We start from the raw sequence: 24,863 nt of genomic DNA on the forward strand, positions 1-24,863 counted from the left end.
CCAGTCCTTCTAAATTACTTTCTGTGCTGTCAATGTGCGGTAGAGGTCCTGAATATTGTTTGCCACAGTTTTTATGGTGTGTGGGCAGGCCGCGGGGAAGCTAGGGCTGCTGGGATGGCTGCTGCTAGTGCCCACAGCCACCCCACCCCAACACCCCCCACCTTCTACCCTGGGGTCCCAAGCTTCTAGATCTGCAAAGGAAGCACTGTGAGAAAAAGACGTGGGTCCCTGGGTTGAATCTGCCATGTGGCCTTCATTTAAAAGCTAAGAATAGCTTTTACATTCTTAAAAGTATTGTGTAAGAAGGAAAGAAAGAGGAAGAAAAAAAAAATGAGGAAAGAGGAGGAAGACAGGAAGAGGAGGAGCAGTAGGATGGAATGTGATAGCAAAACCTAAAATAGTTTGTCTGATCCTTTACAGAAAATGTTTGCTGACCTCTGGTGTGAAAAAGGAGAAATTAGTTTTTTTTTTTTTTTTTTTTTTTTTTTTTTTTTGAGAAGAGCAAGAGGTCCAAAAAGTGGATTGGAGAGATGTAGAATAATAAGTGTGCAGAAAAGAAAAAGTGAAAAGAGCTAGAAGCAGATTGTGTTAAGTATTTAACAAAAATGAGATGGTGAAGATCTAAACAATCAATGCTTTACATTTAAAAAAAAACATAAAAACATTAAAAAAGAAAGAAAATAAAAAAAAAATCACAAATCTGAAAAAAAATTATGATTTAACTTTAAATGGACTCAAGTACTAGATCACAGCAAAGTTCACAGCAGTTGAAGAACTCATAGACTATGTCCAATTCAACAGTCTCTTCGGGTTTGGTTTGCTTTTATTTTGAGAGTAGTACAGTATTGAGAGCATGAATTCAGAAGCTTCTTGCCTCATGTGGAGAAAAAGCAACTTATGCTTAAGTGTTCAGCGGATGTTTAAAATTACCTCCATAGTAATTATTCTATGGGACAGTGATATACATAGAATTCACTCTGTCTTCTAAAAATGCCAGTTGCCTCAGTCAGCTTGGCAACTGAGATTCTTCATTTTAAGGAGTTCTCAGCAAAGATCTAGAGTGAACAAAAGTGGTTATTTGAGAAGCACATTTTTAAGGTCAGGTGTTAAGCATGGAAAATAATTCCTTCACCCACAGAAGTCAAAGGCAAGTTGTCTGCTTCCATGCATGATTTGTCACTAAAGCAAACCCATCCTGTTATTGGTCACTGGAAATTCTCTTTTCTTAGAGTGATAGTTTTTAGGGACAGTTGTCCAGCTTTGGAATAGAGATTACAGTGGAATAAAGAGCACAAAAGAAAGGTAATTGATCTAGTCAGTTGGGATGACAGATTTTCCTACTTTGGTCAAAGGCAGTCTTGTAGTGGTTTGGGGAGACTTTGATCTCAGTATCTTCACTTACTAGCTGCATGACCTTATGCAAATTATTTTACACTCTTTATCTATAGATGGGATAACAATTCCTCAGAATAATTATAGAGAATATAAAGAATGTTATCATATGATAATGTAGTAGTGAGACTCTAATAAACACTAAAAATGAAAAATCTTTATCAGAAATAAAAAATGTTATCAGCTTGAGATGCAAAGGAAGCTGTCCAGCCATCACAAATGTTAAGAACCTAGAAATTTATTAATGTTACTAAATGATATATAGCTCCAAATAAAGCTATAAAAATGCAAATCCATACATAGTGAGAGAAACCGAGACCAGGAGAACTTGGGGAACAGGAAAGACAGAGACACAGAACAGTGATTTTAAACAATATAGGAACAGAAGGAACAAAACAGCTCCCAGGAAAATAGAAATGTTTTCCTGAAATGTTGCTGAGCCAGCCACCGCCGAGAGTTAGATCCTGTTACAGGATGACCAGGGAACAGAAAACAACCACCACTAAACTCCCTGACCACTTAGTGCCGAATCAATAGTCTGGCATATTGGACAAAAGGAAGTCTGATGGTCTATAGTCATAGACAGGGCTGGAGTAAACGGGCTTCTCTCTTGGACCCCCTCTTGTCAGGAGCTCTTTCCTCTCACTTCAGTAAATCCACATTTGCTTGCTCTCATGTTTGGTGTGGTGGCTGTTATTCTTCAACCAGCGTACACACCCAGGCCCATGAGCATCCACTCCTAACAATAGGATTTGTAACAAATATTTAGGATTCCCTCCAAAGAAATGGCAAGACTCTAAAATGTATATTATCTTTATTCTTTAAGTCTTATACTAAATGGTGAATAAGCTTTGCAATATTTAGAAAAGTCATTAACTAAAAGGCAGGCGGATTAATATAGATTCCAAGGAAAGCATGTTTTTATCTAAATATATTTCTAAGGTAAATATAACCTTTGAAGGCTTTTTCATATTAAGCAAAAACTGATTATGGAATCATCTTTAAAGCAAAAAGTTTGTGTCATGTATCAGATAAGTAGCTATATCCTGACAATTTAATTGGGGATGGTTGGTGATCATGGGACAGTCTGAGAGGTTTCAATGTTATTTTAATATTTATAACAATTATTATTTTTTTTTTTTTTTAAATAGAGGGATGCTTTATTTATTTGTTTGCTTGTTTTGTTTATACATGCACTGGGTACAGTCAGAAGTGCGGGAGGGTGAGAGAATTCACCAGAGCCAGAGCGGGAAGCAGAGCAGGCAGAAGGACCGAAATACACTGCTGAAGGGAGCAGCGGGCGGCAGGAGAGGTTTGCACGCCATGTGGGACCCTCCTCTGGTGGCCGGGGAGCAGCCGGGGATCGAACCGGTGCCGCAGAGGCCGCGCGCAGTTTCGCAACCCAGCGCTCAACCGCTGCGCCACCAGGGAGGCCCTATAACAATTATTTTAATAGTGATGACTAATATTCCAATTTTCCTTAATTCAATTAGTTGTAATGCAGGTCTTCAGCTAGATTTCATACTCTTCACCTCTTTATTACTCTTCAGCATTATCTTATTCACATGTCCTTCATAAAGCTTTCCTTTCCACTGTTTCTGTCCTGCCATATAGATGAAGCAGAAAGAAAAAGAGGACTTTGGTTCTAGTCTAACCTTCAGAACTACATGGCCTTGAATAATGCTTTCTCTGAATCTTGATTCCTGACTCATATTAATACCCTCTTAGGTGGATTATTCAGGATTAGAGATAATATTTGTTAAGTATTTACATAAAAATAGGAAATAGGAGTTTGTTATTTATTATGGAAATGTCAACTCATGTGCTACTTATTATAAGAACCCCTCCCAGTGAGCCCTGAAGATGAAAGCAGTTTTGAACTTTTTTACTATCCAGAGGTGCATTTTATGTGTACCTATATACTTTATTGTGTGTGTGTGGGACCCTCACCGGCAGCCAGGGAACGAACCGGCGCTACAGAGGCTGCTGGTAGGGTAGCCTCGCAGCCCAGCGCTCAACCGCTGCGCCACCAGGGGAGGCCCTGTACCTATATACTTTTATATGTGGCATTTTATGTATATATGTATGGATTATCTCCCCTATAAGATCAGAAAGTTCTAGAGAAAAGATTTAGATTCCCAGATTCTTATATGCACCATACATCTAACCAGGAGTTTGCAAATGATAGGTATAGTAATAAGTGGTCAATGAATTTTTCTTTAATAGAGTGAAAATCACTTTCTAACAAAACATATCAATTTCCTAAGTTTGTATACTTCTGGTGTTCCTGATTTCTCCAACTTCTCAATGCCCGCCAAGTGGAGTTATATCAGCTATCAACTGTTTCACATTATCTTCCCTCAAGTATGATTTATTTAACAATCATATGTAATAGGAACTACAGAGAATTAGAGCAGAGTAAAAACACAAGAATTGTAGCTTGTCACACTAAAAATTAAAGAGGTACCAGCTAAACGAAAAGGCATATGAAGTTGTAAGATATGTTTGGGGAGCTGAGGATAAAAATGCAAAATAAATCAGGACTTTCCAGGGGCAGCGGCCTCACTCATCAACCTTTCCCCTCAGAATGGAACTCCACATTGGTGTTTGCAGAAGGACTGGGCACAAGCAACCTTCCCTCTGGTTTTCAGTTTATTAGCACAAAGTAGTGGCGGTCTTAGAGAAGGAAGGAAGGAGTAAGGAAGATTCAAAGGAAGCAGCAGCAGAAGTGTGACAAGGCTTCCGAAAAAAAATAAAAATGGAGTATTTTCTCCACTCCTTCTGGAAGCTCAGTCACAATGCTCTGTAGGTCATGTAACCTGGAAAATTAGGTTAAAGCCTATGAACAGAAATGGATGAATTTGTTATGTTTAAAGTCTAATTGGTTGCACCTCAGTAATAAAGTCTATAGAACTTGAACTATTAATAGGAACAAAGTAGACATATTTCCTGTGACAACTGACAAGCAGTGTTTCCATTTATTACTCCCTGGAGAAATTCTATAGCTTCATCCAAAGACAATTGGCTCAAACAGGAACAAAGTAATTAGATTTCCCAGATAGTCAAATTTTATTTTAAATGCAGAATATTTTCTAGCTGGTAAATAGCTACTTTAAAAAAAGACATTGAAAGCGGTAGTTATAATTTTTCCATAAATAGAAATAAAAAGTTCATTTTTAAAAGACGAAAGTCACCATGATGTACATAGCTATAAATTTTTCCCTAACATATTATTATAGATTAATCTTTACTGCTTACATTTAAAATATCAATTGCATTATAATGTCTATGATACAACTTCAATTATTTAGCTGTGTTCTAAACAAGATTCAGGCAAAACAAAGTCTAAGGATCTTATGCACAGAACATTAAAAGCATTTTATACATGGTCTATGCACAATATATCTTAAATTAGAATGATGCATACCTAATATGCATATAGAATATGGCTTACACATTAAAAGAGATCTAAGTTGTGAGTTCTAAGATCCCACTACTTAGATTTAAAAGCTTCTGATTGTATCCATGTCTAAAATATTGCTTAGCATCGTGAACCCAGGAAAGAAGCGGGTGCAACGGAATACTCATCAGGATGTGAACACCCCCTCTATTCTTTAATTGATAGCTACTCTTCATTTTTTTTTCCCATCCATTTTCTACCTTTCTCAAAGACAAATTCATTTAGTCTTACAATCGTTGAAGTGTTTGTATATTGGAATCTTACACACCTAATTTTTCTTTGCCTTTCTTGCCAGCTAAAAACAACTAAAGGTCCTTCTTCAGTTTGGAGCAAAGGGAAGGCTTTGCACATGCTCAGGCAAAACAAGACAAAGAAGCAGAGTCTCCAAGGTTGCAGTCTGTTTCGTGTAGTAAATTTATAGTCACATCAAGTAACGTCATCTGTACAGACAAGTGTGGGCTTCCATTTTCATAGATATTTTTGAGTACACACAGATATACACACACATACACACACACAGATACTTCTTGTCTCATTTCTCTTGGCCTGTTGGATCCTGATGGGAGCAACACACCAGAGGCCAATTCCATTCTCAGTTATCGTTTGCCTCCACATAATGGCTGAAGGTTCTCGTTATCTTGACTGTAGGTAATGCACGACTTGCATTGTGATGACATCCATGTAAGGTGATACCTTAGTGCATGGAAACCACAGGAATGGTGCAGGCCAGTCCTCTGGCACCAAGAACAGTTTTCACCACAGTTTTGCAGTTTGAGAATTATGATGAAGGACAGCAGGTCACAGAACCAGGCCTATGACACCCCATTGCTGTCAAAGGATTTCAACTGCAACTTCTGGATACCTCACCTCTCATTTTGGTCCCATGTATTTAAAATAACAAGGACAAGCTAAAGAACCTGTGCCTCAGAGTTGAAAAATTTATTTTCCCATAATTTTGTTTCCGCTTTCCTTTTACTTAAGATCTTGAAATACAGTTACAGCACTTTGTAAAGCAATGGAAGAAGGTAAATTTAAAAAAAAAAAAGCCTCATCTTCTGCAACGTACTGCCTAATCACGTATGTTATTAATGGATTCAAAGTGATGAAAATTTAAACAGTCTAACATTTGTCTTGAAAATTTCTCTGGCTTGATTGAAGAAGGTCAAATTGTAGAGGAAAAACAGTGCAGTGACAGACACACTGACCAAAAAATCTGAAAGCAACTGTGAGTATATTTATTTGGCCAGATGTAATGAGCTCAGCATTTATGTTCTTATTAATTCCTTTTGTAGGAGTTCATAAAAATGGCCTGATCCAAGTGGGTGTTGGAAGAGAAGAATACAGCTTTGTGAAAATTGAGGATTTAGGATGTTTTAGTGCTGTTCTCATCATTCTGCAATAGAATGAAAATGAAGATATTTTAGTCATATAAAGTAATCAATTACCAGTAGCAATTTCACATTGGACTCCATATACCTTGCAGAAATAAGGGACCCATCAGTCATTTTGACCAATGTCCCGGTGAGCTATGTTTCCTGCACACATTTTTTGGAAAATGATCTCAAATATTCTAGTTCTGTACCATACATGCAAAGGTAATGCTGATCCTAAACTTTTTTCTTTTGAAGCTATGTAGTGTACACTGACATGGAGATGTCCAGTAGCAAAGAATCTTATTTAATTTTTTAACTCTGTTTTCTAATGGTATTTACTTAACAAAACTTTTGTACTTAAAACATCTATAAGCACTTCACTGAATTAGTTTTCCTTGAATTATACTTCAAGGGCTTCATCAGGACCCAAGGACTGTTTGAAACTGACCATGGTAATTTATAATTTGGATGGAGGGCATGGAGAAAAATTGTAGTAGTTAATGTGAGACAATATATCAATACTGTAATGTATTAATACTGTTAAATATAAAGATGGATTTTAGTTACTGAACAACTAATTTGTAGCTTGATTCCTACCCAAGTTTCATATGTAAAACAGGAATCATACTCACTAACTCTTGAATTAAAAATTGACAAAGTATGTGTGAGATGTTCACCACAAGTGCCTGACACTTGATAGTTGGTATTAATCTATTATTATAAATTAAACAGTTTTAACAAACAATTCAGTACTGAGAAGTGAATCATCTTAAAAGCTAATAACATCTTAACTTCCATATCTTAACATCTGAGAAGCTACTAATATATCTCAAAGGTTTGGTATGGTAGCCTCAGCATTTTGTCTTGTCCTTACCATCACTCCAATAGCAAGACTTCATTAAAACTTGGTTTTCATGTCTCACCTTTTAAGGAGACATTAAAACATGTCCACTATGCATATACATTCCTCCTTTCTAACTGCATACCTCCTCTGTAGGCCTAAGACAGCAAGTCTCAATTTCCTTGTACAGAAATATCAACAGATGGGATTATTGAAAATTCAAATATCCAAATCATTACTCCCAAAGTTATTATTTGGTAGATTGAAGAAAAACCTTCAAAGATGAATTTTTAAAAATGGAATCACTGATGCAAATGTTCATGGATGTGAGCAAACATGGTGCTTGTCTTATGACATGTACTGGTTTTATTTTCTATATGAATTAGAAAAATAAATCAGGATTAAACTTCTTCAGACTACAGCTTATAAATTTAAATAATTAAAATGTCTCAGTAAGCTTAATTTTTAATGATGAGCAAATTAAGAGTTCTTTTAAAAGGGAAAGTTTATCTGTTAAGATTTTGCCTCAAGAGATAGAAGACAGAGCTTAAAAAAAATCTGGAACATTGAAAGATTATATTTGTCTTTAATGACATTCTATACACTACTCATTTCAGAAATTAGGTTTCTCATATATAAAATAAAATTACCTTCAATGATTAAAATGACAGAAGCCTTTAAGGTGTTTGAAACCTATGAAAATGTATCAGCATGTTTTTCTTCAGCATTTATTAGATCTTCTGAGTTCTTATGGAGATCAGGTTCACCTAAAAACAAGCAAACAAATAAAAACAAAGTAAGTCTTAAAACCTAATAAGGTCAGGAAACTGAAGCAATTAGTAAGATGTTGAAGACTGGATTTTACAATGAATTTTGTTGTACATTTCTCCAAAGATATCAAATATTTTCTTTTAGGTTTATGGATTTATAAAGTGTAATAAGTCATCTTCTGGTTGTTACATAACTTTGTGAGGTTGAAATTTAATCTGGGAATACAGAAATTAAACAGATGAGACATGTTTAAACACATCTATTAAATCTAATAAAAATATGCAAGTTTTTCCTGAATATTTTTAATTGAAACAGTCCTTTAAATAAACCTTCTAATAATCAGTGTTTTCCACACATTGCTTAGTTGCTGTGAATTTAAAACAAATGAGTATAAGAATAGCAGTGTTTAAGATAAGTCATAACATGCTAAAACAAACTAATGGAATTTATAATCTTGGACTCAGGTTCTACATAAACCTTGAAGTAAAAAAAATTTAGAATAGAAAATGTTTAACATTTCTAGAGACTTTGCAAATAATATAAAAATGGAAATATAAAGCAAAACATATAGGTAAAATACATTACATGAGGAAAGGTAAAATTAGTTGATATTAATTTTTTAGTCACTCAAAATACCATATTTCAGGAATTAGCTATGTTATTCAGTGTTCTTTCTGTCTGAATTTAATAGAAAATACAGTAACAGTTAAACTTTGTGCCAATTAACTTTGAGATAATTACTATAACATAACACTGTATTGTCTCAGTTACAACAGATTTCTCGGTTGCAAAATTAATGAATATCTAGAACTAATTGTAACATGGAGGTTATCACCAAGTAAAATTATTCTGTCTCCCAATTTTTTGTTAAAATACATTTAATAAGAGAAATTTGTTTTCTGTCCCAAGATCAAAGTTTCATAGTATTATGAATTTTCCAATCTTTCTTACATAACAAAAAATGTGTGGTCACATGAAATTGCCAAAGTCTCAACTAAGACATTAGAAAGTATGGTCACATATATTAAACATCAATCTTAAAACAAAGATAAAACTTTCTAGTCTTGGGTTTGTTCCTGAGCCCAGAAACAGTGTGTGTTTGGAGGGTGTGTGTGTGGGGGGGGACCGGGGGGTGTATGGTTGATGTTTCTATGTTGTTTGTCCTACCTCTAACCTACAACTGGCTACTTTGGACTCCTGAGCTAGAGAAAGGGAGAGAAGAACACTAAGAATAGCTAAAAATGGAGTTTCCATATGATCCAGGAACCCCACCCCTAGGTATTTACCCAAAGGACACAAAAAACATTAATTAAAAAGGACACCTGCACCCCTATGTTTATTGCAGCACTATTTACAATAGATAAGCTATGGAAACAACCCAAATGCCAAAAATAGATGACTGGATGAAGAAGATGTGGTACATATACACCATGGAATATTACTCAGCAATCAAAAAAAATAAACTCATGCCATTTGCAGCAACATGGAAGGAGCTGGAAGGGATCATGCTCAGCAAATAAGCCAGAAAGAAAAAGAAAAATACCAGCTGGTCTCACTCATAGCAGGAATTTGGAAAATCTAAATAAGGGATCAGGAAAAAGACTAATTATAATAAAGTAAAAATCAAAATCAACAGGCAACTATAAGCCAGAGACACACTATGGGGGAGAAGGGGAGAAAGGAGTAAGATCAAAATAAGGGGGATGGGAATTTTATAGGGATGCTAACCAAGATGAAAATGCATACATTGTACAAAAATGAAAAACGAAGTAAAAAATATATAAAATAAAAATTAAAAAAAAAAAGAATAGCAGCAATGTTCCTACTTAACCAATACTATTGTCGGCTGCCTTTGTACTTCCTTGACCTGGCAAGTTTTAGGAAAAAATTGTTCTTCTGTGAGTACATTTATGGGCTCTTCATGGTCTTCTTGCCAAGAACTATGACTGAAGACTCCCCACCACTTTGCTATGGGCACATGAAACTCTGGCTTAAACTCAGAAATTTGTCGCTACAGCTCCTACTTCTGTCTGCTGAGATACTATCACCCTTCCAAATGAGTGAGCTACATTTGACTCAAAACACTCAGAAAGCATCTGTTCCCATAAATTCTCTCTCTCACCTGCCTCATTTGTCACCGTCTAACTTTTCAGATTTCTATGTAAAAACTAGACTCAATTCCCAATAGCCTCTTGACTTCAAGGTCGCCATGATTTGAGTTGAAGAGGGAAGTATTTCTATATCTTTCCCTAATAACAGAGGGCTCATTTAGGAAATCCTCCTCATAAATTATTTTCAATCATCAGTAATTATTTGCATGGGGTGAAGGTTGTAAGTATCCTATGATTCACTTTTGAAACCTCTTTTTAGTTCCTGTCTCACAGTCAATTTGCTTCTGACATTTATCATTTTAGAATCTTGGCTTAAACTTCTGATTTAACATCTTGTTACATACATGTAATTAGAACAGAACAAAACACACCAGGACAAAACAGAGCAGAACATAGTGGAGAAAGAATAGACTGAATTAAAAGGAAGGAATATGACTAATTAATCAGTTTTCAAAATTGTTAAGAGAACTGTTTACAATGTGCAAAAGGTCCACCCGTGAGGTCACCTACCACCTAAACTTTTATTTCTAGTGGCTAAAGAACTCACCAATAACAAAAGTGAAGGAGAGGAAGAAAATATACAAATGGTAACAGTGCAATGATTATCATAGTAAACCTCTAAACGATGCACATCCTAGAGAGTAATTCTATACAAGCCATTAGAAAAACAGCAATTAAAAATTATGACTAACTCAAGACAAGAGTTTTGCAGCACTGATATCAAAATGTGTTACTTGAAAACTACAAAATTCCGGATGTTTTCAGTAGCACATACTCAAAATTGTCAAGCAATTGCACGGCAACCAGGTTGCTTAGGAAAATACTAAGTTAGAGTCCTCCGCAAATAACATTACTTTTAGTTAATAAATCTTTATTTGCAGAAGTCTCTACAACTCATTTGGAAGTAATCCTTAATCTTTCATAAAAAGTCACATTATTATGATATGTCATTCTGCCAGATAAGAAATTAATTGAATTGTTCAATTTGTTATAGATCAGTTAAATAATCTTCATGATGTGGTATATATACACAAAGTAAAACTAGTCAGCAATCAAAAAAGATAAACTCATGTCATTCGCAGCAACATGGATAGAGCTAGAAGGGATTATGCTCAGTGAAATAAGTCAGAAGGAAAAAGAAAAATATTGGATGGTTTCACTTATAGGAGGAATCAGGGAAACTGAACAAAGGGTCAAAAAAAAAAGAGAGAGAGACAAAACTTGTAGCCAAAATATAGATCTGAAGTATACAGCAGTGGAGGGGGAGAGAGAAGGGTCAAAATAGGGAAGGGAGGAGCAGGGACTATGGTGATGGTTCATGGGTGATGTGGTAGGGGGAGATTTATAGAGACTACACCTGAGTAGAGAAATCAAATATTGTACAAAAATGAATAACAGTGTAAGAAAATAAATATGTATTCAAAAAATAAACTTCATAACCTGGGGATGGTATATGTATAAGATTGAGAGAGAAACATGTGTATATATTCAAAGCTTCCAAACATTTTTAAATCATTGATTCTTCTTTTATTTTAGTGCAACCTATGACTTTCTCAAATTATAATTCATAAACAAATAAAATACAGAGGATTACAGAGGATTCCACTTACAATAAAATATAATTATCAACACATCTATGTAAACCTAGTGACATGATAATATAATATGTTATTATTTGCAGAATATAATTATTCAAAAGCAAATTATATTTTTATATAACAGCAAGAAACAATTATTCACAAAACTTACAAAATGATGTTGATGGAAAAGCCAACAATCATATTAAAAACTTAAATTATTACTGATAAATATCAAATGATTACATAAACTTAATATGCTTATTAAGAATGTAGCATTTAACAATACTAGCAAGTATTTTCTATTATTATTATTATTATATTATTATTATTGTAAAGTAAAGCTTCTGAGAAACATAGAAGAATAAGATACAACATACAATGAATAAGATACAACATACAAGAATATATAGAGAAATTTGATACCGTAAAGATGACAACTCTCCACAAATGGATATCAAAGTAATCCTAATCAAAACATTTTTTTTTCTTTTTGATGGAGTAGGTGAGTTACTAAACCAAAACAGGTCTCCACAAGTTCAAATAAATCAAATCTAATTGTTCAAATAAATCGTATCTAATAGATAAATCATATGTAAATAAATCATGTTCTAATTGTTCTAGAGCAATTACGTAGGAAATAAGCCACAAGAACAAAGTAGAAAAATACTTGTGTGTTTGAAACTTTAATACATATTCTAAAATGTCAAGCTTGCCTTAAGCTAGCTCTAGGTTTCCTTCTGGCTCTAAACAGCTGGGATTCGTGCACAGTGCAAATCTGGCAGCATCTCAGTTCCCACGTTGCTTCCTTTTTTCACTTCTTAATCGTCTTTTCTTACTTCTTAATCCTAGTATGTTTAGGATTTGAATCAATATCAAATAAATCAGTAAATTACCCATAACAATAAGAAACATTTTTCATTTCCTTCCAGACTGAACCCTCAGATTCTATTCTGGGATATAACTAGTTTTTCTCAAGCATACATTCTCCTTGAGAATATAAAAAAGAAAACAGATTTGGGATTGATTCATCATTTTATTTCCAATTAAGGTGGACTTGGTTCAATTTGGAATTCTTATATCTAAAGATGACTCAAACCCTTAGGTAGTTTACAAAAGCAACTGTTTAGCCTTGGGGATGAATGATATTTGTGTTTGCCCCTTGGGGTATGCTTAAATCAAAAGTGTCCCCTTAATAATTCCTACTAAGAACCTAATCTACTCCTCCTTCTCAGCTCCAGGCCCAAATGTTGTTCATGACAGAATAGCAGGCCACCAATGGAAATGAGCTACATTTATATGCCATTCTTTCCTGTCTATGGTTGTCTTGGCTGTTAATTAGGGCATCTATCACCCATTGGCCACCAATATAAGCAAACGTGTTTTCGTTTTGTTTCTTTTTTATTTCTCACTTCCATAGGTGCCTTACTCCCAACACTGCCCCATAGCTCTTCAGGATTTGGAGCATAACTAGAAATTGGTAAAAGATTTTTGCAAATGTCTGCTTCTTCATTAAGGCAGATAGTAATATTTCACAATAATCATTTTTGTTAAGGCTAAAACAATAAGTGATTTGTCTGAAACTAACATATCTTCTCTGTTTTCCTTCACCTCCCTCAGAAGGACAATAGCCACACACTCTCTTAAATCCCTCCACATATTTTTAAATAGTGCAGAGAAATCCTTTACATATTCTTAAGTAGTGGAGATTGGGCAAAGCAGGCTTTAGATGCTGAGAAATGCTGAATAAGTAATGAAGGCATTTCCCTCACCCTATGTGGATAAGATTGAACCAAAAAAGTAAACAGGTTGGGATGGAGAAAAGAATTTTGTATTATTGAAAAATCTCCATGTAAAATGGAATATGTTTAGACATATTCTTAGACAGGGGTTCCCAGATCCTTAATAGAAGATTTGATGAGTTAAATTACTCTTGGAAAAGTGCTTTATTTTATTGATATCTAGGAGTTTCATACCTTGGAACCTACGTGTCTATTCTATTGCTCCAGGATGAGAGGGATGTTTTTGAGATAGCTAAGATATACAGTCTCAGGGCTAATATAATAATGAATGAACATTGAGATTCTGTTTAGAGCTTCAATGTTTAATTAATGTTCCAAAGCTCTAAGCATCATGTAACCTGTTTAGTCTCATCTCTATGCAATTATATTAAGGCGACATTAATCTTCAAAGCTACAGGTGATGGCAGTGGGAATTTACAAAGGTAATACCTGATACACAATGACTTTATAATAAATGACTATTTTAAGTGATGCATTTTTTGTAGCAGATCACATTTTTTCATTTTTATTACAAAATCTTCTGTTCACAAAATAGGGTGTTTTATATATATAAAGTATAAATTTTAGGTATAACTATTGTCATAAAATGAACATTTGTGCCTTAGTGTTCAATTTAGGAAATAAAACATTACTAACTCCTAAAGTCATTCTTTTTCCTAGGACTTAGAATGATATTTCCCTTATCACACTTCTGTCTCCTCAGTATCACCACCTCTAAATTCCTACCTTTCTCCTTAGTTGCCAACAAGAACTTCCTTTCTGGCTTCCTTGTATCCATTTATGCCTCCCAAACAGAACATTCTGTATCCAAAATGATCTTTTTCAAAACTTCAATTCAGATCATTTATTTTTCTTACTCAAAACCCTACATCTGGCTCCGGACATCTGGCTCTGTATTGCTCCTGGCTCAAAATCATCACACTATGGTGCCACAGTGCCCATGTATCACATTGCTGATGTTATTGTAGGCAATCACTGCATTTCTACTTACATACTTAACCTTAGCCTCCCTGACCTATTATTTCTTGCATGTCAGGTAAGTTTCACCTTCCAGGTGTTGGGGAGGTCATTTCCTTTCTGAAAACTATTTTTTCCCACTCTTTGCCCCAGACTTTTCTATAACTCTTGTTAGCCTTTACTTAAATTATCATTGTCTCAGTAAAGTATTTCCTACCCCTTATTTAAAATTATAAATCTGCTTTGAACTCCTGCTCTCTCTTTCCTAGGGATAGGGATTATTGTCTCCTTAGTTATTTTACTATATCCCGAATTCCAAAAACATGTAGTAGAAGCACAGTTAAGTAATAACTATAGCCCAAACTGTTAACACATGAAGTGCTTCTGTTCTATTAATAGGACTCCCAAAGCAGATTATATTAATCAATTCATTTAATTCTCTAAAAACTAATGTGATAAAGGACTTTATGTTATGGTGACATAAACAGATTATTTCCTCTCCACTGAAAACAAGTAAAAAATTGGGTAATGTTAACCAAAACAAGGATTCCATCTCACTGGAAGTCAATCAAGGCAACACACAATTTGAGAAGGATTTATTCTTGAAAATTACTGTAAATTCAGGTAAGAATAGAGAGAACCTGTGACAATCTTGCCTGGAGCTACTCCCAAACTCCCCCTGCCAACCCCATCTTGAGAACAGCAGCAGAAGCCAACTATGCAGTCAGAGGTGGTAGACTCAATGTGGGACAGAAAGAAGGGGCAATCTTGGTTTCTTCATATGATGTGGTAAGATTTGGTTTAGAATAAATGGAGAAAACCCACCAATCTGCAAACCTGGAGTTTTGGTCCAAGATTGGGGTAAGTGGTAGACCAGCAAAATTTAAAAGAAAAATCCTAACAATTACAGAGCCACAGAGGGCTGAGAAGGCTCTCCACACACCCCTGGCTGACTAAGAAACTGTGCAAGCCAGGAAGAGACCTTGAATGAACTGTGGCCATTTGGGATAACATGGATAGAACTGGAGGGGATTATGTTAAATGAAATAAGTTAGAAGGAGAAAGACAAAAACCAGATGAGGTTATCCTTATGTGGAATATAGAGAAACAAAACAAAGGAACTGACAAAACTAAACTAAAACAAACCCTAGACATATGATCGTAGAATAGAAGCTACCAGAGGGGCACGTGCAGTATGAATCGTAGAACCAGTGGTCTATGATTAAGCATAATAGGTGCTGTGGTGGTGGATGTGGGGTGGTGGCATACATCTGAGAAGGTGGGAACCCATTCCCCTAACACATATACAGTGTTGTAAGACAATGTTACCTCAATAAAAATAAATGAAAATTTTTAAAAAGAAGAGACCTTACAATTGTCTAAGATATGGAAACAACCTAAATGCCCCATCATAGATGAATGGATCAAGTGCAAGTGGTATACTTAGTGATCACAAAATATAAACTCATGCCATTTGTGGCAACATGGATGGAGCTGGAAGGAATTAAACTAAGTGAAATAAGTCAGAAGGAAAAAGAGCAAAAATACTGGATGGTTTCGCTTAATGTGGAATAAAGGGAAACTGAACAAAGGGCCAGGAAAAAGACAAAACTTGCTAGGTGACCATATGTCTGAGGCACACAGCATAGGAGGGAGAGGGGTCAAATCAAGGAGAGAAGAGCACAAGGGACTATGGTGATGGCTCACAGATGCTATGGGGATGGAGGAACTAGGGGACTATATCTGAGGGGAGAAATAAAATATTGTACAAAAATGAACAATGAAGTAAGAATATAAATTTATTTTAAAAAGAAGGGACCTTAAGGGAATCTTCCTGCATTACTTGATTTTTCAAAACAATGCTAAAAAGCATTCATTATCATATTATTGAAGTTTAAGGCCATGTTTTAAACCTTTATTATTAAATATACAATTCTTATTTTTTAACTTTTTAAATATCTGAGGCCAAATTTTCTAAAGCTCTTGTTATTTGGTAGAAAGGTAGTTATTGATTAACTTCACGGTTATCTACTATTGATTATGTATTTAAAATCTTTTAGTTAATCCTGAAAATAAGAATAGAGTGTAAATATTTCAAATCATAAAGAAAATAAATTGGAATGGAAAAAACTCTAGCAATAAAAATCAAGACAAGAATAGTGAAAAAATAGAAGAGTAGATTAAGACTGTGTTTTGGCATTTTATGATTTTTAATTATGAATAAATATTAAATTTTCTTGAATGCTGTTTCTGCATCTTCCAAGAGCTTATATTTTTCTCCTCTTATTAACATGGTAATTAAGTTATATTAATAGAATTTTTGAACATAGGATCAAATTTGTATTTCCTGCATAAACCTGATATGGTAAATTCATTCTGTAAAACAGAAGTAAGTAGATACTTCAGGACAGATTCTGGACCCAAAGTTTCCTTATCTCTGAATTTCTGTTTTATCTTTGCTTGGATTGGTTCTGAGAGAGTCATTTTCCCCCTAGCATTATTTCACCCAGCATTTTTAGTTTTTGTTTTGTTTGTTTATCATGAGATATTTCTTTAAGTTTATCTAGTTCATTATTGCATTGGAAATAGAAACCAAGCAAGAAATTTCATAAGTAAAGAAAACTGAGTATTTATTTGCTTTATTCAAAATGTAGGGCCTCTATACAAGTATCCCTTGAAAATTACATTATCAAAATGTTCTATAGTTTTGATTTGTAAAGCTGTGTTCAAATCTTAGTTCTATGTTTTCTAACTGTGGGACTGAGTTATTGTTACTCAGTTCTGAAAATCTAAACTGAGAACTTTACATGGATCTAAAATTTACCATCTGTGCACAACAAGCTATTCCATAAAGCATAGTGCCAAGAAGTTTATCAGAAAGGAGGCAATTGCAGTTCCTAATCTAATTCTGACAAAGGGTTTTCCTTCATATATAAGTTCTAGGTTATGCATTGATGTGTGGGGTTCATATTTTGTTGTCGTTTTGTTTTTTTAGTTAAAACTTTCTTGAAGAGAGTGTGTTTTGATCCAGTGAATGAGTCAAATACCTCCAATTTTTTCAAACTTTCTTGAAAGAGACATGACAGGATCACAGGAGGGAGATGTAGGGAAACCTTGGGTAGTGAAACAAACCAATCTGACTGGTGCATAGAGACTGTGATTCTCAATTCCAAATGTATAACATGATAATTCATACTTCAGAAGGTTGTCATAGGAGCAAATGGGACAACGTATGTGAAATGTCTGGTACATAGAAGGGATTTCAGATTTCTGCTTTCCCTATTTTCTTCCTTCCATTGCTGAAAATTAAAATATTTCTCTTTCTCAATGCATATAATATTCAAAGTGGAGTTTATATTCAAAATTATATTCAGTAAATAATTTTAAAGCACATACAATGTGCCAGGGACACTCTGGCTTTGAGAAAATAATAGACACTGTCCTGTCCTCAAACAGTTTATAGTCTAATGATTTATATGTTATAGTACTTCCAGGCCATTATCGTGAGTATAATTTGTCCATGTAAAGGGGTAATTTTAGTCATTTGGAGACTCCAGTAGATGGGTCTGGCATCTGGGTCTTGTAGTATGATCTTTATCAAGTGACAATAATAGCAGTGTTATAAAAACATTCGGTAATGAACAGGACTGGCTACATAATTACAGGGCATAGTGTAAAATAAAAATGAGGAGCCTGGCTCAAAAACTATTAAGAATTTCAAGAGGATGATAGTAAAGCAAATATTTAATTAAGCACAGACCATTCTAATTGGGGAGGCCTCTGTGACTATACACTTTATTTTTTTTATTTTATTTTTTTAAATTGGGAACAGAGTTTTATTTTACTTTGGACAATTTGATTGGTGGATCAGTATTTACATAACAGACAAAAGGGGTTGTGGTGGTGGTGGTAGTGGAGAAGTGACCTTTTTTTAAATAATAAATTTTATTTTTATATTCCCCATACAATTGCAACCCCCTCATTCTGACCCCGATCCCTCCCCTCCCGCCTCCCACCCCCCAAAAAGTATCTCTGGTTCATAGTTTTTTGTTGATTTTGATTTTCACTTTCTTATAGTTATTCATTTTCCTGGTCCCTTATTTAAGTTTTCTAGATTCCTGCTATGAGTGAGACGATCCGGTATTTTTCTTTTTTCTTTCTGGCTTATTTCGCTGAGCATGATCCCTTCCAGCACCATCCATGTTGCTGCAAATTGCATGTGTTTATCTTTTTTGAATGCTGAGTAATATTCCATGGTATATATGTACCACATCTTCTTGATCCAGTCATCTATTTTTGGGCATTTGGGCCGTGATCGTATAGTGGTTAGTACTCTGCGTTGTGACTATACACTTTATATTCTCATAATGGTTACATAGGAGTGACCAGTGCTTGGAAAATTCTACTACTTTTCAATTAAGATTAGACTTAAATGGTTGGGGAGACTTGAGATACAGGCCAGATGAAGGCATTAGATCATTATTTCTTTTATTTTCTAATAGAAGTTGTAGAGGAATAATGTGACACCATCCGGCATTAATTATTGAATATATTTACTGAGTATGTATTATACGCCCCACTCTGCACTTGGAGCAGGGGACACACTGGAAGTCATGGTATACTCTGTCCTGACTCCTGTGGACTACACATCCCATGTAGAAGACAGATGATAAATAAGAAAATGAATAAATATTGAATGTGGACTAGGGGTAATACTTTGAAGAAACTAAACTGGACTCTAGTAAGGAAAAGTAGGACACAGACTTGACTTGACTTTCAGTGGTTAAGGACAACCTCATGGGGTTCTAGGACCTGGCATTTAGAGAGAAGGAACGGATTGTAGCTCCTTCACTCAATAGTTGAGGAATTCTGGGCAAATCTCCTAACTCTCCTATGCTTTAGTCTCATCTGTAAAATTGGAATAATAACAGTATATAACATAAAATATCCATGTGAGAATTAAATTCAATGACTTATCAACTGCTGTGTTTTTCAAATGAAAAACAGACCTGCTAGCTGGAGAAGGAATCAGCATTGAAAAGATTCTGAAGAAAAGAATCTCTGGCTGAAAAAACAGTAATAGCAAAGGCCCAGGGGTAGTTGAAGAACCTGCAAGATGAGCACTGGGCAGGGAGGACAGTGCCTGGGGAGATGGAGCCACGGGAGCAAGTGAGAGGAAGGAGGCCCAGATCTGGAATCTCAAAGCTAATTTCCTGAAGGAGTGATAATGACTGATACTAACTGAAATACACTGTAAAAGAAATGGATTAATTCCATGAAATAAAAAGTGTCAGAATAAGTAGTTAGCTTTCCATCTGATTTCTATGGTGACAGATGACAGATGCTTTCCTGACACATGAGTGAAATTGTCAGTAAAACAAGTAACTTAGTAAAGTCGAAAAAAGAAGACAACCAAATCTCTAACACTAACTGTTACATTCCTAATGCAACACAAAAGCCACTTGTGAAGCCCAAGATTCAAGTTCAAAAGCACTTGTAGAAAAGAGCAGGAAGCTGTACCACATAAAGTCGTGTCACTATTTCCCTCCCAATTCACTGCCACACACTGACATACTCCCCTGCAGACCATGTGGTACCAACAGAGCCAGATCTTTATTTTTCTTCTCAGAGACAAGCCAACTTTCTTATTGGCTAATGAAGTGGTACTCACATTCCAAATACCACCAGGAGCAGGTCTATTTATAAAGGAAGAAATCTAGGGGGGAAATACCCAAACTCTCAGAGGAGGAATGAAGTCAGCGAGAGAAGGAAGAGAGCTTCACAAACCACAGTACCTTGTGCAGCCAGCTCTTTCCACCGCTCTTTGTTCTGCTGGATGATGTCCACCAGGTTGTTTTTGAAGCTCTTCAGGTCCACACTTGCAAGAGAGTAGTCTGAGGAGTAGGTGCCATCATTCATGGTGCCCTTCATATTGGATCGTCTAAATGAATCAGCAATGTGGAATCCCATAAATGTGCATGAGTTAACAACAATAACCAATGAAACCAGAAGATACCAAGATTGGGATATGGGAGGAAGGAACAAAGTCCAAGACAATTTACAAAATCAACTGGAAAAGCAGCAGGGTGGATGCCAGGCGGGTTTGAGTATGTGTGGGTGCCTCTCACAACCCTCCTTCATTTCCCTGAGGCAAACGCCTGGGACTCCCTGGGTCAGTTAGAGACCCCCAGAGCAGCAGGCATGGCCTGTTGTATTATAGGGTGATGAGGCCTGAGAAACGCAGTGAAACTTTGAGGATAGCTGACTTAGCGGTGAGGCCTCTAGTGAACATCACAAAAGGGCCACCATGATTCTGGAGCCCAGAGTGTGGAAATGGCACCTGCCCCTTCTTCCACCCTTTAATCTCGAGGTAACCTGGGTCTGTCTCAGGCAGAAGAGTCCCTCAGTTTTCTCATTAGGGTAACAGTGAGTCTTTTGGTGTGCTACTGGCTGTGTGTTCCAATGAGTAAGAATAGGATATTTTAAAGTTTTATATACGATCCCTTATGAATTTATCAATAATAAAGTCTAGTTTGAAACACTGCAAGTTGCATACACAGTGGATTTCTCTCTTGGTCCACTATATGTGGATACCTCTTTACATTCATGTTTTCTGAAAGGCTATCTTTGAAATAGGCATTTTACTAGATAAACCTGGGTTGAAATTGGTTTGTTTGTGGACAAATCAATATAATCAGGTATGTTATAATGGCCAGGATACTCTATCTATCTATCTATCTATCTATCTATCTATCTATCTATCTATCTATCTATCTATCTATCTATCTATCTATCTATCTTCTCAGAGAAAATTCAAATGGGTTTATTCTCCTGAGTTTTAAGTATTATTTTGTTATATTCCTTAGTACTTTGATATTTTTGTAGAGCACAAGTACTTTTAAAGGAAGCTGCAATACAACATATGGCCAGTAGGTGGCAATACTACATAATAATTCCCATAAACATTTTCTGCCTAGGTATAAAAAAATAATTGTAAGTAAAAAATAAATAAAAATGACAAAAATGAAAACTCATGTAAATAAGCAAATAACAAACCTGCATGCCCCATAGGAAGAAGTTTCTGTTTTTGAGGCTTCCTCTATAAGAGGAATAATAATTTTCTCTGTTGAATCTGTCAGAAGAGAAAATGTTGGCTCTACTATGAAATCAATGAAACCTACAAAAACAAAAATAAACAAATTCAAGTGTTACAATCCCCTAAATTTTACAGTTGTTAATAATTAAGAGTTTCTGATGTTCTTGATAGGAAGCATGAAACAATATTGGTTCAGCTCTCCCCTGCAATAATTTTCAATCCAGAAACACAATCATTACAGAGAGCATACGAGTTCTATGAAATGGTTCTCAAGCAATGGGACTAACATCATTTAAGCTTGCTAACTCAAGTACACTGGCTTTCATATGCAATATTCAGCTTTACATTATTGCTAACATAAATTCACGTCTAATCAGAATGAATACATTTCCCTCTGTCAGTGAGAAGGATCATTTAATTTTGGAAAGGTCTCCACTTGCTTTTTGATTTTTTTTAAAGATTTATTTATTTATGAATACAAGAACTGGGGTACAGGACAGATGTGCAGGGGGTGAGAGGATTCATCAGAGACAGAGTGGGGAACAGAACAGGTGGATCTACTGAAATATGCTGTGGAGGGAATCAGAGGGCTAGACATAAGAGGCCTGCTGTGCCATGTGAATAGCTCGCTGGCCAGATGGGGATTGAACTCGTGCTGCAGAGGCTGCGGATAGTTTCAGAGTGTGGTGCTTAACCCCTTGAGCTACCAGGGAGACCCCTGCTTGTTGACTATTTTATTATTGACAGACAGGAAACAGTACCTAAGCTCCAAAGAAACTAAATAATTGAAGTTTTTCTCAGGCCATAGGCAGGTAACCACTTTTTTTCCTTCTTACTATTATCAGCAGAGCTTTCAGCTAGTGTGTTAATATTTCAAATTGCTGTTTATTATTCACTGGACTTAAAGTGTTTGTTTGCAGAGAGTAGGAGTGTTCTGTCAAGTCAGTGAGAAAAGTATAACATCTCCGGGAGACAGCATTAATCTTAACACTTTGAGATGTCAGGACTGAATAAAGATTTTTACATTTAAACTATTCATCAAGACAGAAAACAACACACAGGGAACAGTTTACCACCTGGTGTTTAGGTGAAAAGAGAGACAACCTATTCTTTAAAAAAAAAAACAAAAACATTTATTTATTTATTTATTTATTTATGCATATAAGAACTGACTTGTAGGCCAGAGGTAGAGGGGTGAGAGGATTCACCAAAGACAGAGTGGGGAGCAGAACAGGCAGATTCACTGAAATATACTGCTGAGGGGAGCAGCAGGCGAGTCAGGAGAGGTCTGCTGCACCATTTGGTTATCTCCCTGGCCTGGGATTGAACTCACACTACAATGGGGAGACAACCTATTCTAAGCTCTGTGTCTATGCAACCTCCTGGCTCCTGGGAGAGGTGTGGTCCTGGAAAACCAGGACTTATGTCCTTAAACAGATCTGGGAACAATGGGCTATCATCAAACAATTGCAGGAAGGCTTTTTTTCAGAAAGTGTCTCAGCAAAAATCCACATTTGAAGAATATCCCATCCAACAGATACTCAGATTAAGTAATTCACATTTCAAGTAACTGGATTAGTCATACCTACACTACAGCACATTTTTCATTAAAAAAAATCTTCAATGGTTTTGTGCCTTCAAGTCAAATAAGGTTAGTGGGCCACCCAGAATACTATTTCAAGTTCTGTCTATGGTTTTAAATGCTTGGAATATGGAGCCCGTCAAACTGGTTGTCACCTCAACTAACATGGCAAGCAATTTACATACAGCAACAAGGCTTAGAGAGCTTGGTCCTCAGCCTACACATTCACATCAGCTACAAGATAATAGGCACCTGTCTTAAGGTATTTAGGAAAACAGCTGTTGGAACTGGAGTGGGAAAGGTGAGAGTAAGAAGTTTTCTCTCAGCTCACTGCTGCTTTGGAGTAGGTGGTCCCAGAGCACCCACCAGCTCAGTAAAGAAAAACTAGTTCAGGAAAGTGAGCTCAAGTATTTGAACCATTAAGCATCACAATAATATATTTTAATAATGGGTTGGGCTTGAAGTCCCCAATACAAATAAAAATGAAAAAGTTTGGGGAGCTTCCCTGGTGGCTCAAGGGGTTAAGACACAGCCTATGAAGCTATCCATAGCCACTGCAGCATGAGTTCCATCCCTGGCCAGGGAGCTACCCACATGGTGCAGCAGACCTCTCCTGCCTTGCCCACTGCTCCCCTCAGCAGTGTATTTCAGTCAGTCTGCCTGTTCTGCTCCCCACTCTGTCTCTGGTAAATCCTCTCACCCCCCCCACAACTCTGGCCTGTATCCCAGTTCTTGTATGCATAAATGAATAAATCTTTAAAAAAAAAAAACAAATGAAATGTTTGGGAAAGATAACATTCTACAAATTTCCTTTTGTTGGCCTGTCTATTCCTGCAATAAGAGTTGTTTTCAAAAGAAAAGAAGCTAGTATGTTAAGCATATTGTGCAAATTTAATCATAACAGAACAAATTTATTAGTATTTTCCCAAATCATCTTCTATATAAGGCTTTAAATTACAGAAACAATAATCAGCAATGAAACAATGAAACATAGTTCCTTGCACAAGAAGAATGTCTTTTATTTTGTAAAAGGATTTACAATTACACTGGCCAATACTGCTGCTTCAAATTCAATATTGTGAGTATGTTTCAGTACTTCTTAATTCTTAACACCAAATAGACCAGGCTAAAGATTAAATTTATCATGAATGTGGAGTAAAGTTTTCATGGAGTTGCCTCTTTGAGCAACCTGTTCTACCCATTTGAAAACTGATAAGCACACACGGTCCCCAATCACTAATCGTCAGTATTACCTATTTGTGACTGGGCCACCATCGTTGACTTCCGATCACAAAGGGGGGAAAATGGAAGTCCTAATTCTGCTTCTTTATCTCCCTGGGAAAAGAAAAGCTCATTAGTACAGACTCCGTTTGGAGAAATTCCCATAATGAGCAGCTTAGATACAAAGCCTTAAAAAGCTGCAACTTTCACTTTTAATTGGCATGATATTTATTATTTTTTAAAATAAAACCAAAAGCTGTAATCCAAATTTATATAATTGTACTTGGATGGTCTCCTTTTGGGGACATATTGAGTAGGAAAAAAAAAAAAAAAAAAACAGAACATTTTCAGCACCTGGAGCCTCTGCTTTGGAATTACAACTCTGTAAAGAGACAAACCTTTGCTCTTTAGAATTTTCTAGTCTCCATGAAGAGTCATGTCAGTGTGTTATTTGGCATTTAATTAACAATCCTCCTGTGGATTTTTCCACTTGTTTTTTCCATACCAAATACACCAGCTGATTTCCAGTTAACAAGATTTCATAATGGACTGCTCTTTGAAACTAAAAGTGTCTGAACATTTTGAAATATCTTTCTACTTATGAACTAAGTTTTATTGAATCTCCCACATCAAGTAATGAGGGATATATACAACATTCTTATTCTATATGAATAATTTTA

General features: G+C 35.7%; 1 protein-coding gene across 2 annotated transcripts in view; it reads right to left on the reverse strand.

Annotated features, from left to right (window-relative positions):
• Nucleotides 1-7,759: 7,759 nt before the first annotated feature.
• PDE1A (phosphodiesterase 1A) overlaps nt 7,760-24,863 on the reverse strand; it is a gene marked incomplete at both ends in the record, with an annotated part of 270,162 nt that continues 253,058 nt past the window's right edge. For both annotated transcript variants that reach the window (XM_084245856.1, XM_084245855.1), the window contains 4 exons: nt 7,760-7,833; nt 20,080-20,267; nt 21,341-21,461; nt 24,216-24,297. In XM_084245856.1, coding sequence (XP_084101982.1) covers nt 7,760-7,833; nt 20,080-20,267; nt 21,341-21,461; nt 24,216-24,297 — 465 coding nt within the window. The remainder of the gene's footprint in view (nt 7,834-20,079; nt 20,268-21,340; nt 21,462-24,215; nt 24,298-24,863) is intronic.

The sequence above is a fragment of the Talpa europaea genome (assembly GCF_964194135.1).
Source record: "Talpa europaea genome assembly, chromosome: 1".
Taxonomy (NCBI): Eukaryota; Metazoa; Chordata; class Mammalia; order Eulipotyphla; family Talpidae; genus Talpa; species Talpa europaea.